Source organism: Mandrillus leucophaeus, unplaced genomic scaffold (genome assembly GCF_000951045.1).
Source record: "Mandrillus leucophaeus isolate KB7577 unplaced genomic scaffold, Mleu.le_1.0 Scaffold6, whole genome shotgun sequence".
NCBI lineage: Eukaryota > Metazoa > Chordata > Mammalia > Primates > Cercopithecidae > Mandrillus > Mandrillus leucophaeus.
Genome location: NW_012106474.1, coordinates 8,794,020 through 8,809,132, shown reverse-complemented (window position 1 = coordinate 8,809,132; position 15,113 = coordinate 8,794,020). Strand labels below are relative to the sequence as shown.

The 15,113-nt window shown below is 46.2% G+C and overlaps 1 protein-coding gene and 1 long non-coding RNA gene across 3 annotated transcripts in view; one reads left to right on the top strand and one right to left on the bottom strand.

The window, feature by feature from the left end:
• Nucleotides 1–6,875, top strand: part of PACRG (PARK2 co-regulated) — a 605,305-nt gene extending 598,430 nt beyond the window's left edge. Inside the window, exons 5-6 of one of the 2 annotated variants that reach the window (XM_011999644.1) lie at nucleotides 4,319–4,435; nucleotides 6,387–6,875. In XM_011999644.1, the coding sequence (XP_011855034.1) occupies nucleotides 4,319–4,435; nucleotides 6,387–6,547 (278 nt within the window). In that variant the 3' untranslated portion in view covers nucleotides 6,548–6,875. The remainder of the gene's footprint in view (nucleotides 1–4,318; nucleotides 4,436–6,386) is intronic. The other variant, XM_011999645.1, reaches the window with a different exon arrangement.
• LOC105553542 overlaps nucleotides 1,518–15,113 on the bottom strand; it is a 16,394-nt gene continuing 2,798 nt past the window's right edge. The window contains exons 3-6 of the long non-coding RNA XR_001008172.1: nucleotides 11,931–12,091; nucleotides 10,380–10,496; nucleotides 5,315–5,403; nucleotides 1,518–2,505 (exon numbers count right to left, since the gene is read on the bottom strand). This is a non-coding gene — a long non-coding RNA (uncharacterized LOC105553542). The remainder of the gene's footprint in view (nucleotides 2,506–5,314; nucleotides 5,404–10,379; nucleotides 10,497–11,930; nucleotides 12,092–15,113) is intronic.

Genomic DNA, 15,113 nt, shown 5'->3' with positions numbered 1-15,113 from the left:
AAAAAAAATAGCTGGGCATTGTGGTGCACACCTGTAATCCCAGCTACTCGGGAGGCTGAGGCAGGAGAATCGCTTGAACCTGGGAGGCGGAGGCTGCAGTGAGCCAAGGTTGCACCACTACACTCTAGTTTGGGCCACAGAGTGAGACTCTGTATCAAAAACAAAACAAAACAAAACAAAACAAAAAAAAACAAAAAAAATACAAAGTGGGCGGGGGAAATATATGCAGAATAATCCAACAGAGAATCTGTGAAGACTTAGCATCATCAAGAAACATGATAATAATATATGCAGTGGGTTCCACCTGCACATACCTGCCAAGGCCTGAGCCAGACCCCCAGGGCTCGCTTTCTCGCTCACCACAGCGGAAGACATCACTACAACCCAATCAGAAAAAAGCCAGCTTTAGCTGTGCCTGATGACGTCAAAGGTGACAAGTCTTAACAGGTGAAAATCCTTTTACTTGGGCATTAAAGCTCTTGCAATTTTTTAGTTCAGCATCTGAGAATCAACAATATGCCTTTTCTGGTCCAGAAAGAAACTATTTGATTTCTTCTGTCAACATTTTTGTTGTTGTTGTTTAATTCCACTCGGTGTTGTTTCAACGAGATTACCTGGCCCCATTGGGGAACACAGCGCAAGGCCATTTCTGCAGTTGGCTTGATTCCGACGAAAGCTGGGTACGGAAAGAGCTTTGATCTGGCCTGGGTTCACTCAAGTGCAAAGTGGCTACGCCGGGCAGCAAATGCTCCACATGCCAACGGCCAGGGAACAGCCCTAGACCAACGGCGGTGCGGTTGAACCGCGACGCCTCTGCAGCCATTTATTCCAGAGCCTTGGTTTTATGGCTGTCACTCAGTCTTGGGTGCGTGGAGAAAGTCAGTCTGCCTGAGTCAATGTCTCTTGCCGCCTGCGGCTAAGGTGCATGTTGTTCTATCACGATAATCCTCGTGTATTTGTCTGAGATAGTTGCTAATTTCTACAGCCATTTCTACAGTCTAGCTGTTGAGTACCTAGGAGGTAACACAAACCATTTTTGTTACTGAGCATGGCGAGTTGCATCATAAAATTCAAGCTTCCGAAAGCAGATATTCAGTGTGAAGAAAGACTGGTAATGATAGTTTTATCATCATCTCAGTCACCTCTTAACCATTTCCTGATTCACTTGGGTGGTTTTTAATGGAGTTTCCCAAGTTAGTGTTTCCTGGGAGAATGTTTGGTTCGTTGCCTTCGAACAGCCTCCAGCTCTTCAGGCATCTCAGGTAGGAGAGCGTGTTGGGGCCGGGACTCTCTTCCCGTGGACCTGACAACTCTGCCTTCCCCGGTGTGGGCTGGCTGTTCACTTTGAGAGTGCGATGCTGCTGCTTCAGCCAGGACGTTCTCAAAATTAACAGAAGGGCTTCCTTCCTGAAATCGTGCCTATTTAGGATCTTCTTAGTCATTACGAAAAAGTATAGATAGAGTTCATAAATGACTTCATCTGTTCGGCATCAAATGAACAACCCTTCAGGCATGTGGAGTGAGCAATCTAAAGGAAGCGTTTATTTGTTTTATTTTTCCAGTGCCTTCAATAAGGCTTTCATTTCCAAATAACTGCTTTGTGTGTTACTGTTCATACAATGGCTATATATTTACCATTTAAGAGTATTGCCCCAAAGCATAAGAGTAAGAAAAATCCAAATTTGAATTAAACTCTCCCTGAGCCTCGCAGTGGCCGTCACACAAAGTCTCCTGCTTTTCGTGTCTCTAGGATCCCCGAGTGTCCTGACTACAAGGAACCGTTCAGAGTTCTCAAGACGCAGGGCTCACTGGCAAGCAAAGCGCCACGGGGGACACACAGCGGGTGGAGGCTCTGGAAGGAGTGGGGTGCCTGGGTCCAGACGTACTTCCATGGGGGAGACAGTGACCACTGCATCCTATAGGAAGCGTGGCTAATTAGGCTTCCTCAGCTGGATGGCAAGCTCCCCGGAAGGCAAGGGTCTTTTTTGTCTGGCATTGCCCTATAGCGCGGAGTAGATGCTTAGTCTACAGGGAGGACAGTCTGTGAAATAGCTGCAGCTGCTGCCACGACCCACAGCGTTCTGCAGGACGGAGGAGCAATGCGAGTAACGTGGGAGTAACGTGGGAAGACCTCGCTTTGGCCACCAAAGCTGTCCTTCCTTTCTGGCTTTGCTTCCCTCACCTTCGATCTTTTCCTTTCTCCTGTAATAGTCATCACTAAAGAAAGTAGAAGAAAGAATGAAGTTTGCACACAGTCTAGAATTGAACTGGAGAATACATCATCAAAATCCTAAGTCATCCAAGCCCCTTGCTGGTCCGTGTCCACGGAGTGGTGGATAGCTTTGTGAAATGTAAATGTGTCAGGTGCAGCTCCCCATTGCGGTGGCCCTCGGTAACAAGGTGTACAACTGTCCCTTCACAGCCCCATGCTGAGCTCACGAAGCAGGGAGGATGCCATTGCTGGACAAGAGACCAGAGACTGGGATAGACACGTGCGTCCTAGTTCTGAAGAAAATGGCATCCAGAAAGAGAAAGCATCCAGTGGGCACAGTTTAAGGAGGTTTAGATAGAAAAATGAGTGTGCATATTATTCATGCTTAAACAGACTGCTTACGTCATCAAAAATACCAATATTCAGAGGAATAAATGCACTTAAAATAATTTTTAACCAAGAACAACTTTCAGGCAGTAGGTCGCATGCCTCCTGCATGGAGGGATCTTCAAGAACAGAAACTAAATCCCTTGTTCTCCTCTGCCTGCTTGTCATCCTTCCAGAAGCACCAAGTCTGGTTTAAACCATTGCTTTCGACCTATTTGTTTGATTATAAATAAAACGTATCTTTTCCATCATCAGTGTATATTTTCTAGCTGCCAGACATAAATACACTCCTTGCTTCCTAAATTGAAATGTCATTTTCCTCATCAGAATTGGCAATTGTAAATAACCGTTTGGGTTTGTTTTTTTTTTTTAATGACCTGTTCTCACAAATGTATTTTTGAACAGTGTCGCATGTATTTAAAATGGTGAGTTCACACTTAATCACCTCAATTTCAGGCTCTCAAAAAACTGTCAATATAGCAGGTTTGAAATGGAGACCTCATGACTCACCTGCTTCTCAACACAATTAGACCCCAAGGGTCATTGTTTCAGCATGAAAAGTAAGGGAAGTGTTCCTTTTTTGGCCTTTTCTCTACCCCAATGATACACATTCTGCAACCACAAAATATTCCAACTCCAACTCACTTTTTGAATAAGCAACTCCTATTGTGGTTTGTTCTTTTATCATTTGAGGTTATACAATGTGGAAAAACAAAAAAGCTACATAGTTTACTTACTCCTACAGTCAAATATTTTTTAAAAAGTAAGAACATGAGCTAAAGTTCTGCTTGTCATTGCTGCCTTCTGGGACAGTGGAAAAGCAGGTGCCTTAAGCTTTCCGTTGTGTGCAGATCTTCCACGCCCTTTCCCTCTATCAGGAAAATATGTCTGTCTCCTGGTCTATTGAGCTCTTGACCTTCTGACTAATATACCAACAAAAGGCACCGTTTATGAGTGACTAATGTATGTATCTTTCTCCATAAGGAACTTGATCACGGCTGCCACAACTCAGCATCATTACCAACTATCTTTTCCGTGTGCCCTCCAGGGATTTGTGCAATGGGCTGTCTGCCCTACACAAACAGGCCATGCCACCATCTCCCTAGGTCCACCTCTTTCATGCCTAGGAGGAGTTTATCAGCTATAATTTGGAGAGAAGGGGCACACAAAGATGAGCCCGACTCTGAGGGGACATTCGTCCCTGCTTTGGTTGGAATCTGGGAAGCTGAAGTTGTTTCTGTAAAGCACGTTCCCTGCTGCTGACCTCCCCTGTCATGCAGGGTTCCCCCGCCAGCACCTCTGTTCAAATCCCCTGTTGCTTTTCGTCCTACCCACATTCTTCCTTAACATCTTTTCTTTACACCTGTAACAAATGTCAACAACGCCTCCTCCCAACACAAGCTTCCTCCTCCTCTCTCAATCCAACTCAAAGCCCTTCGTGGAAGGCTCCCTGCAGCGGAGCCACAGGGCTTCATCTATCCCTTGCAGCCATTCCCACCTGCACCTTCTCCCACCTCAGAACACCATGTCAATCTTAAGAAATACAAACAGAAAAGCCGGTGGACGTCAAAGGTGTATCTGTTTACATGTTTGTTTTTACAAAGTTTATCGTTGTTGTTTTTCTAAAAAGCAATAGGGCAAGAACCCTTTTGTTTAAAAATCTTATCTTTTGTTTATCTGATATATTCTTTTTGTTTTATTTGTTTGTTTTTGAGACAGGGTCTCACTCTTCGCCCAGGCTGGAGTGCAGTGGCGCGATCATGGCTCGCTGCCACCTCGACCACCTGGGCTCAAGTGATCCTCCCACCTCAGCCTCTCAAGTAGCTGAGACTACAGGTGCATGCCACCACACCTAGCTAATTTTTTCATTTCTTTTATAGAGATGGGGTCTTGCTGTGTTGCTGTGTTGCTCAGGCTGGTCTCAAACTCCTGGTCTTAAGCAATCCTCCCACCTCAGCTTCCCACAGTGCTGGGATTACAGGCATGAGTCACTGTATCTGGAATCATCTCTCCCTTTCTCTCTCTCTGTTCCTCTCTCTCATTCATACATGTATGTGTGTGTATATATAATATTTTGTTCTATATATTTGAATATTTGGGATGATCAAACTTTAAATAAATTGAAATCCAGCTTTACCTGTGACAGCACAAAGACATGTACTATGAGGAAGGAAAAACCCACCTAATTGCAATGGCTTTGTGAACCATTTTAAGGTCATTTATTATGAATAAATGGCATGCACTACAGTTGTGTGACTCCCAATCTGTTTTTTTCTTCTGAAAATCAGTGTTATATCTGCCTGCCTTCACCCTCACCAAAAGAAATGAATAAGGATAGCAATTTATTGTATGTATATCACAGAAGACAGTGATATTTCCCTAATAAGTTTCTGGAAACATCAAGCAAAAGAATTGCTTCCCTATGCTGTGTAGGATTGTAATTGTTATATTTATTCTGGTCTGAACCATTACTAAGTCTTTTTTAAATGTCTCAGATGACTAAGGAAGAATAAAAGGTTGGAAACACCATTTTTCCCTCTATTATTTTCACATTCAAACAAAATAAACATTGTGGGTCTACAATTGAAATATGAATCAAATGAATTCTTTCTCTAGTGAAATGCACATTTTCAAGTTGCACTGAAGGTCCCTGGCCCCGTGGCACCCTCTAGGCCTGAGCTGTCACCCTCATCCTACTGGGTCCTCCCAGCCCACCTGTGCACTTTCCTTCCACCACAGATAAGGCAGGACACACTCATGACTTGCTTGCTGGGAGAATAAATGTCATTGAAGCCCTTGGTTACCTGGCAGTGGAATACAACAGAAAGCATGGAATGACTATCATTAGAGAAAACAATTGTGGGATGTCTACACGCAGAATGGAAGCTAAGGGGCCCCATTTTTGTCAGACTCCCTCACCCTTGGTAACTCCTGCAGCTTGGATACAATCGCATATCTCTTTTCTAAGGGATTCGAGATTGAGTTTGTGGTATAGAGGAGAGGCTGTTAGCCATAGGTTCCTGGCCTTTGAAGGCCACCCTAGAAATTGCGTGTCTCCTAGCACCTGAGAGGCAACTGAAGCGATCACTTCCAGACCCTACAGCTGACACACCTCCCTAGACTTGGGGACTCCAAAACTAGCAGTGACACAAACTCCCTGCAAAGCCCTGACTGACGAATAGCTGCATCCCAGCATTGAGTGATCGTTCGGGAGCAGCCAGGGCACGAGAAGCAGCTTCCTCCTGTCCCACCTGCACCTGGAATGAGCAAAATGATTTCAGGGAACTGAACACTTGGGTTACTGGGATTCAGGAGAAAGAGTTTGCCATGTGTTCAAAAGCAGCAGAGACGTGGGGTGGGGGCTAAGCCTCATTCCAAAGCAGATCCATTTTAAATCACACGGAACAAACAGCCTGATCTCACAATAGACTGTTCCTTCTAAGGACACTGTGCTGTGATTTCAGAAGACTCAGGGCCCGAGAGAACACTCTGTATATAACAGATCAAGAAACAGAGTCCCTGACTTGTCCTCTTTCTTGTAACTGTGATTCACTCGCTGTTGTTTACTCCATTATTCCTTCATTTTAGATTATTTTTCATTGGCTCCAATTTGGGAGTTGGTATTTTTGTATAGTTGCCACTGCTTTTAAAACTCCTCAAGATCGTGTAAAAATCTTGCATGTTTGTGTCTCTTCATAAGCATTCAGAGAAAATGCCTAGACTGTGTAGGACTTTTCGGGAAATTGCGGAGAAATAACTGCCCTCTTTGTGTGTTTGCATGCACCAGTGAACTCCGGAGATGGCATTGACTACAGCCAGCAGAAGAGGGAGAACATTGGTGACTTGATCCAGGAGACGCTGGAGGCCTTTGAGCGCTACGGAGGAGAAAATGCCTTTATCAACATTAAGTACGTGGTCCCCACCTACGAGTCTTGCTTGCTAAACTAACAGTGGCAGCAGCTGGGACTTGAAGCCTCCCGTTGGTGTTGGGATCATCCGTCTCTGCTGCGTTTAGCATCTCATTCCTTGTGACTTCCACAGCTTTCTTTTCTACAGCTGCTAAAATAGTGGCTTATGGGCCATTGGACTGTTAGCCCTATTGAGAGCAAGGCTTTCCAATACATAAATAGTGCCTGTTTCTTAGATTACAATAGTGTACTGTGCTTATTTGTTCTATGAGAAGAATTGCTTCTTTATACAGCTCCGACAGAAGCAGGAGTCCGAGTGAAACCTTCAGTTGTATAGACAATAAACTATAATTTTCATACGCAATTCAGCAATTGCTGTTCTGTGTGTGCCTGCCCTGGGGGTGATGTCAGAGGTTGTAAGGGAAGAGTTTATGCTGACTGCTTAATAGGTGTTTGTCATGGAAGAGAAGCATCGGTTCAGCCGTGCCTCTCTAGCAGCTGTGCGGAATAATGTGCTTTGACATTCAATAAAACTGTTGAATCTATATTCCAATTACAGCAGGAAATTTTTGCAGCCCCTTATAACCTCAGCTACAGTTGTAATTAATGCCTTTAGCCTACTAGGGATCTGGGCTTCAGGGGCTTTTCAGTTTATATTTGGGTGCAGGTAGGGGAAGACTGGGGAGAGGACGGGGTCAGGGTTACGTGTGAAATGTAACTTGGCAAATATGTTTAAAAAAAAAAGAAAAGGCTAGCTTGAATCCTCGTCTCTCCGTATGGCACGCTGCATCTCAGGACCTGGTGTGTTATTGACAAAGTGTTATCTGGAAGTTTGTTTAGGGCTTTTAATTATTTTTGAAAATGACTTACATGCATCTTAATGATTACTCTTTGCAACAGATCAGAATTCTTCCTTGGCAACTTTTCTTCCTTGCTTCCTCCCACTAGTTGGATGACTTTTCATAGCACCATGCAGTAGGTCTGATGGCCGTATTGGGGGATTTTATTGAGACCAAAAAGGAAAAAAGCAAACAAACAAAAAGACAAAAGACATGCACTTTTTCATTCAACTGAAAAAGAAAAAAAAAATGACCAAAGAGAAGAGCGACTGTAAGAGAGTCAGCCCTGGATCGTGGCTCTTCAGACATGTCAGGTGGGAGCTTCAGGCATTTGAAACTTAGCCCAGAAAACTTCATAAAGATGGAACACTGACTTTGCACACTCGAGAGATGCTGTAACTGCTTAGAAATACATAGCCGAAAGTATCTTATTCCTGTAGAAAGTGAAACTTCTGCATAAAAGTGAAGAAATGAGGCCAGGTATGGTGGCTCATGCCTATAATCCCAGCATGTTGGGAGGCCAAGGCGGGTGGATCAGGAATTCGAGTCCAGCCTGACCAATATGATGAAACCCCGTCTCTACTAAAAATACAAAAATTAGCCAGGCGTGGCAGCATGCGCCTGTAATCCCAGCTACTTGGGAGGCTGAGACAGGAGAAATGCTTGAACCCGGGAGGCGGAGGTTGCAGTGAGCCGAGATCGTGCTGTTGCTCTTCAGCCTGGGCAACAAGAGCGAAACTCCATCTCAAAAAAAAAAAAAGTGAAGAAGCGAAATGTGTTTCTTCATGCACTATGCATCAGCCTCCAAACTGTTTTCACTACCTAAGGCACAAGTTTCTAAAGGCAAACACCAGTTTTGAAAATGAGCTCATCGTCCATTTCCCCTAATTACTGTCTCAGCATGTGAAATCTAGCAGCTTAGGAGCTACCATCCTGTTTCTGTAAGCATTGTCTACGGTGAAGGAAGAGGCATGATTGGATAAGACAAATTGACTTTGTTTTTTGTCTTTTGTTTTTTGAGATGGAGTTTCACTCTTGTTGCCCAGGCTGGAGTACAATGGCGTGATCTCAGCTCACTACAACTTCTGCCTCCTAGGTTCAAGCGATTCTTCTACCTCAGCCCCCTGAGTAGCTGGGATTACAGGTGTGCACCACAGTGCCTGGCTAATTTTGTATTTTTAGTAAAGACGGGGTTTCCCCATGTTGGTCAGGCTGGTCTTGAACTCCCAACCTCAGATGATCCACCCGCCTCGGCCTCCCAAAGTGCTGGTATTACAGGCATGAGCCACGGCGCCCGGCCAGCAAATTGACTTTGATGCACAATATTTGGTAAAGGCACAGCTAGAAGTGGACATCCACAGATTAAAGCAGGTTATTCTGCAAACTCTGACATTCAATTGCGTCCATCAGCTGGCATCAGTGAAACAATCAAAGGCAACAGCAAAGTCTGTAAGGTTATTAGTTAGAAGGATCACGGCTTGTTGGCGCCTTTGAAAGCTGGTACTGGAATGGCTCTGACCGGCTCTGCTGGGACGTGCAGAGGCAGCTCTGGCCACTCACTCTTCATTATACTCATGAAAACTGCCTGGTAGAGGAGCAAGAAGACCTGGCAACTTAGCCAAGAGCCCTAACTTTGGAATTAAAACATCAGGCTTTGGCCGGGCACGGTGGCTCACGTGCCTGTAATCCCAGCACTTTGGGAGGCCAAGGTGGGCAGATCACCTAAGATCAGGAGTTCGGGCCAACGTGGTGAAACCCCCATCTCTACTAAAAATACGGAAATTAGCCAGGCCTGGTGGCAGGTGCCTGTAATCCCAGCTACTCAGGAGGCTGAGGCAGGAGAATCGCTTGAACCCGGGAGGCAGAGGTTGCAGTGAGCTCAGATCCGGCCACTGCACCCCAGCCTGGGCGACAGAGCGAGACTCCGTCTCAAAAAAATAATAATAATAAAATAATAAAATAAAATAAAATCAGGCTTCATTGACTAGTTCTGTCATTTATTTGCTCTGCTGCCCTGAGCAAGATATTTAACCTCTCTGAAACTCACACCGCCTCAGCTGTGAAGTGGGGATGCCCCCTGCGTGCTGCAGGGTTATAAGCTGTAGGGGTAACCTATGAAAAGTGCTACCAGAGTTTGTGGTACCTGTCGAACTTTTATTTCAAAGAAAAACAAGTACAAAAGATAACTAGTGTCTACCCGGGCAGAGCGATATGTATTTGAAAACTCCTCAGACAATACGATGCTTCTTACATGGCAGTGGTGAGTTTCTTGTGAAAAGAAGATAATTTTGCAAAAACCCAAAATAACTCTATAGATAGGATCATGTTCTCTGGAAATTAAAAGGCAAAATAAAACCCCCAAACCCACATTTTTGTTGTTTTAATAGAATTAGAAAAGGTTACTTTTTCCAATGGTCAGCCCACCCAAGTCTGCCTTCTAAAATAATACCCACGTCTCCAGCCAAATAATTTCTGATTAACTCCACGGAGAAGGAGGAAATGTCAGCAGGTTTCCGGCCTCTGAGCAAGACAACAGCTTCTTCCACCTGCTACATTTATACACTGAAACTGCCTTTCAAAGACAGCTAAAGGAACGGAATGATGAAGAGCGGGAAATACTGGGGACTGGGTATTAGGCAAAGGTTTTTGTTTGTCCTCTTGGGACTGTTACATTTACTCAAAGACACCATTCAGGTGTTAAAGTCCGTTAAGGAGGAGGCAAGGAATGAGACCTTGGATGCCAGGGTAGAGGAGCTGGGTGGGAAGGCTGGGCCTGTCGCTTGGGAGCTGGACAGCCTGGAGTGGGTCACTTAGCTTTCCTCACCTGCAGGACAGCCTCTCTCCCCAGGTCACTGCGAGGACACGATGATAGACGCTGTGGCACAGTGGTTCTAGTGCAGGAGTGGGAACCAAGCAGAACTGCTTTTGAAGTATCTTTCCACCACTGAGTAGCTGTCCTGTGACCTTGGGCAAATTATGTAAATGCTCTAAAACTCAACTCCCTCATCCAAAAATGGGCTGTATGATGTCGACCTTGCAGGTTGGTTACAAGCGTCGCACACGTGCATGCTTGTCCAGGGCTCCCCGAGGTCCATGGCCGGGTACCCGCGAGGATAGAGGGATGTTCCTGGGGAAGTAACCACCAAGTGCCTGGAGAAAACAGGTGATCCATCATCGTGTGGTCCCCTAGGAGAACCGGGCTCTAATGTCTGCTGAGTCCCCATGGGCCGGGGTGGGTGGTCTCTTGTCCCTAATAGGCCCAAGTGAGACAGATGCCAGGATTTGCAGCCCACACGCCCTCCTGGAAGTCATCTCCATGGGCACACTCCTGACTATGAGAGTATCCTCCCTGGCCCGTCAGGTGGGAAGAATGGCACGTGATTTTTATGGCCTGACTCTATATGAGAAATGTCAGTCAAAAATGGACATTTTTGGAGTTCAGGCCAGGTGTGGTGGCTCACACCTATAATCCCAGCACTTTGGGAGGCTGAGGCAGGTAGATCACCCGAGGTCAGGAGTTTGAGACCGGCCTGGCCAACATGGTGAAACCCCCATCTCTACTAAAAACACAAAAAGTAAGCCAGGCATGGTGGCGGCAGCCTATAATCCCAGCTACTCAGGAGGCTGAGGTGGGAGAATTGTTTAAACCTGGAGGCAGAGGTTGCAGTGAGCTGAGATTGCACCATTGCACTCCAGCCTGGGCAACAGGAGCAAAACTCCATCTCATATATATATATGGAGAGAGAGAGAAAGTTAAAAAACTCTGTGAAATGGTTACATCCTTAGAAAATATTATTTTCAAAGCTGAAGATATCTTAAACAACAACAACAAAAAAACCCCTTAAGTTCTTCTGGGGTTGACCTCCATGAGATCTCTAGCAAAGTTTCAGTATAGGTCGTGGGACATCTCAGACTGCTAATTTAGAGAAGCTAAAACTAAAGAGTTTTAAGTCTGTTTCAACATGCACTGCCTCTTTTACTTCTTTTGGTTGTTTTGAGATGTTCATCACGAGCCTTTTGCAAGCAAAAGCTGGGAGGCTCAAAGACGGATCTTGTTTTAAAGAAGTAATATATCTGGGGAAATGCCCCATGGATATTTTTCTAAATATAAATTTCGATTCTCCGATAGGATTTTAAATGGAGTCAAAAGCCTCAAATGCTTTCTAAACAATTCCCTCTATGAAAGCTTCCTTCGTTAGAAATGTACCCGTTGATCAAAGTTTGTCCAAAATGTGACGTTTCCAAGATACAAGGAGGCTTTGCTTTCAGCAAAGTGAAACTGACTTTGACCAAGTTCCTATTCACACCATGTCGATTCATGTCCACCAAACATCCAGGGCCCAGAGGGACCTTGGCGGTCACACAGCTTGTGGGTCAGCAGTGCCTAACTCACACAGAGGTAACCAGGGCAGTACCCATTCTCCAGGATCTGCCACCTCCACACAGGTGTCCACTGGAGGCTTGCTAGGCAGCTCCTAAAACTCCATATTCTTTTTCAGACCAAGAAAGAAGAGCTTTCCCAAGCACAATCAACCCCATTTCTGTTAAAATTACCTGTTGGAAGGGACTTAAACTTTCTATTACCTTTTGTACACTAGATTCAGTATTTCTTTGCTCTCCAAGGGAAACTGAGGAAGTCTCCTGTGTGCTTGGAGGGAAAGGTCACTTTAAAATGGGCACTCTATTATGATTATTTGTAATCATGACGTTGCAATACAAAAGGAACTATCAACCTCTTCTCTGTCCTGCAATGGGAAGACAATGATACAAGTATACTTGGCTTAATCAAGAGCACTTTGCAACAGGAAGATACGTATTGGTGTTGAATCAGATTCTAAAAGTATCTCCCATCATCTTTGTTTCTTTTGCAGTCTTAAATGTGTGAATGCTTGCAAGCTGCATGGGAATCCAAAACAGAAGTCAAGTTTGTTTTGGAGAAACCCTAACTAGCAAACCCTAGTTTGCTCTCCAGTTCAAGTGCTGGTGATGATATTAAAGAAGCATGTAGTCGCTATAGAAGAAAGTTTCCGAGATTCCTTCCATGGTTGCCTCAATAAGGAATGATTCTATTCCTTTTGCTCACACAATCTTATCCAATTTTAGATCTCACTACTGACATAGCTCGATTCTTCTTACAAGTAACTTGGCAATTACCCAATTCCCCTATCAGTAGTTAATGACATGGACAGAGATGTGGTGGGAAGTGCCCTTTGCACATTGATTGATTTGCATTTCTCTGTTACAGAGGTTGACTTCTGCTTTCCCCAGTGGGAATATTTGTAAGGTACTTGGATTCTTTATTCGTTTTTCCTTTGCCAAGTTTCTGTAAGTTTAAATCTGGGTGAAAGGGTTTGTTCTCTTCCTGTGCTTGATAAGTGTAGAAATGTATTACTTTAGTTTCTTTTTTATTTAGAAATTATTGGGAAATATTCCCCAGCCTTGCCTTAAGAATCTGTTGGAAACTCTGCACCCTCTACCCAGATAAGTGCACGTTACACACAGTATTTTGAAGATAATTTCAGGGCCTTTACAGATGTTGCAATTCCCATGTAAGAAATGGCAGTGCTTCCATTAAGAGAAGGAGAAGAGAGAATGTACCGTCCACCTGCTTAGTGGCAACAACCCAGGGAGCCTGAGGGTCACTGCAGTAGGGACAGGCCGCGTTGTATGGGAGGTGTGTGCATGCTGAGACTGGATTGCTCCTTCTCAGTCGCCTTTGCTGCGTCCCTCTCCTCTTCCTCACCTCTAAACACTGCAAGCCTCCCAACTCGAACCTCCGCCTCACCTCTGTTTCCACCAGGTGACGCGACCGGTCCGGTGGATCCACATGCCGTCTGTGCACGGCTGATTCTCACATTGGCTCCCTGGCCCCAACTTCCCCAGGTGCCTGCTGGGCATCTCCCCCAGGATGCCGAAGAGATCGATCCAAACCGAATGCATGGACCCACCTGCCTCCCGTCACTCTCCCGCCCCGCACCCTCCCCACGCGGAGGGCTCCAGTTCAGTCAGCAGGCGCCCACGTCACCACGGGGGCCAAAATGCCAGGATTCATCTTCTTTTCTTTCACGTCTCCACCCAATCCAGTACAAATCCTGCGTGCGAAACCTTCAAGATCTGTATCTGACCAAGTCCCAGCCCCTCCTCCTCGCTCTAGTCCAGGTCCCCAGCTCCCCTAGCTGACCCCCAACCTTGCAGGGGGTGGCGGGATCTTCTACCTTGAAATCAGTGACCCTTTAAACGCCAGTCAGGTTCCCATGTTCTCAACCCTCCGACGGCTTCTGCCTCCCAGCTGGGGCACATTCCAGACCTCTGCCGTGGGTGACATGCGGCCTGAAGGATGTGGCCCTGGTTCCTCCTGAGCTGTTTCTGCCTGGCAGCGTTGGGCCCCTCTCTGGGCAGAGGCTGTGCCGGCCTCGTCCCTGCTCCACCCGCAGGCGCAGCGTATCCTCCCCCACAGAGCAGTGTCTGGACGCCCCCACGGTGTTCACTGAGCCTCCTCCCTCCGCTGGCCTCACTGTGGTCTCTGCTGTACCTCAGAAGGGCCTTCCTTGACCCCATACCTCTTAGTCTCTGTCCCCTATTGCTTTACTTGCTTCAAAACATGGACAAGTGTCTGACCGCAGTACCTATATGCTTGATTTTTCACTTATTTCTTTATCGTGTGTCTCTACCCTAGGGCGTGAGCTCTGTGAGAGCAGGGAGCTCCTTTCACTATGACATCTCTCTCTCCAGGAAGCACGCCCTGGGCCTAGTCAGCCTTCAAAAGACATTTGTTGGCCAGGCGCAGTGGTTCACACCTGTAATCCTAGCACTTTGCGAGGCCGAGGCAGGTGGATCGCCTGAGGTCAGGAGTTCGAGACCAGCCTGGCCAACGTGGTGAAATCCCTTCTCTACTAAAAATACAAAAATTACCCGGGCATGGTGGCGCTTTCCTGTCATCCCAGCTACTCAGGAGGCTGAGGCAGGAGAATCTCTTGAACCGGGGAAGCAGAGGTTGCAGTGAGCTGAGATCCTGCCACTGTACTCCAGCCTATGCACTCCAGCCTGGGCGACAGAGTGAGACCCCATCTCAAAAAAAAAAAAAAAGAAAAAAAAAAGGGTGGTGGGGAACATTTGTTGAAGAAATGACTAAGCAGCCCTTATAAAAGGGTTCAGACAGGCCATAGTCAAATAAGCTTGGCAGAGAAGCAAGGTACTCTTGCACCCCACCCTCCTGTCTGACTTAGGCAGGAGCGCTGGGCTTTGCCCTCCTGTCTGACTTAGGCAGGGGTGCTGGGCCTTGCCCTCCTGTCTGACTTAGGCAGGGGTGCTGGGCCTTGCCCTCCTGTCTGACTTAGGCAGGGGTGCTGGGCTTTGGAGGGTGTCCTGTGTCAAAGGTACTGCTGTCTTGAGGGAAGAATTATCAGCCCAAGGTAAGATTCCTTGGAGACGCTCAGGCTTTGGTAAACACAAAAAGATGCTGCTTTCGTGGAGAAAGGTGTTCATGATTCTGTTTAAACCAAGTCAGAGGAAAGTATTTTAAATATCCTCCAAAGCTCCCGGAAATGCAGGGCCCATCTGTTTGTTCAAAGACAGACCAACGTCCTTCTTGTGAACTGCAGCCTAAGCAGGGGTCCAGTGCAGGCGCCGTGTCACAGACTCACCATCTCCTCCGTATTTGTCACTGGGCTCCTCCGGGGACCACGCAGGACCTGAACTAGATGATAGTCACTGAGGCTGCAAGCCAGTGTGCAGATGCCTTCCAGATGCTCCCCCACCATCCAGTGT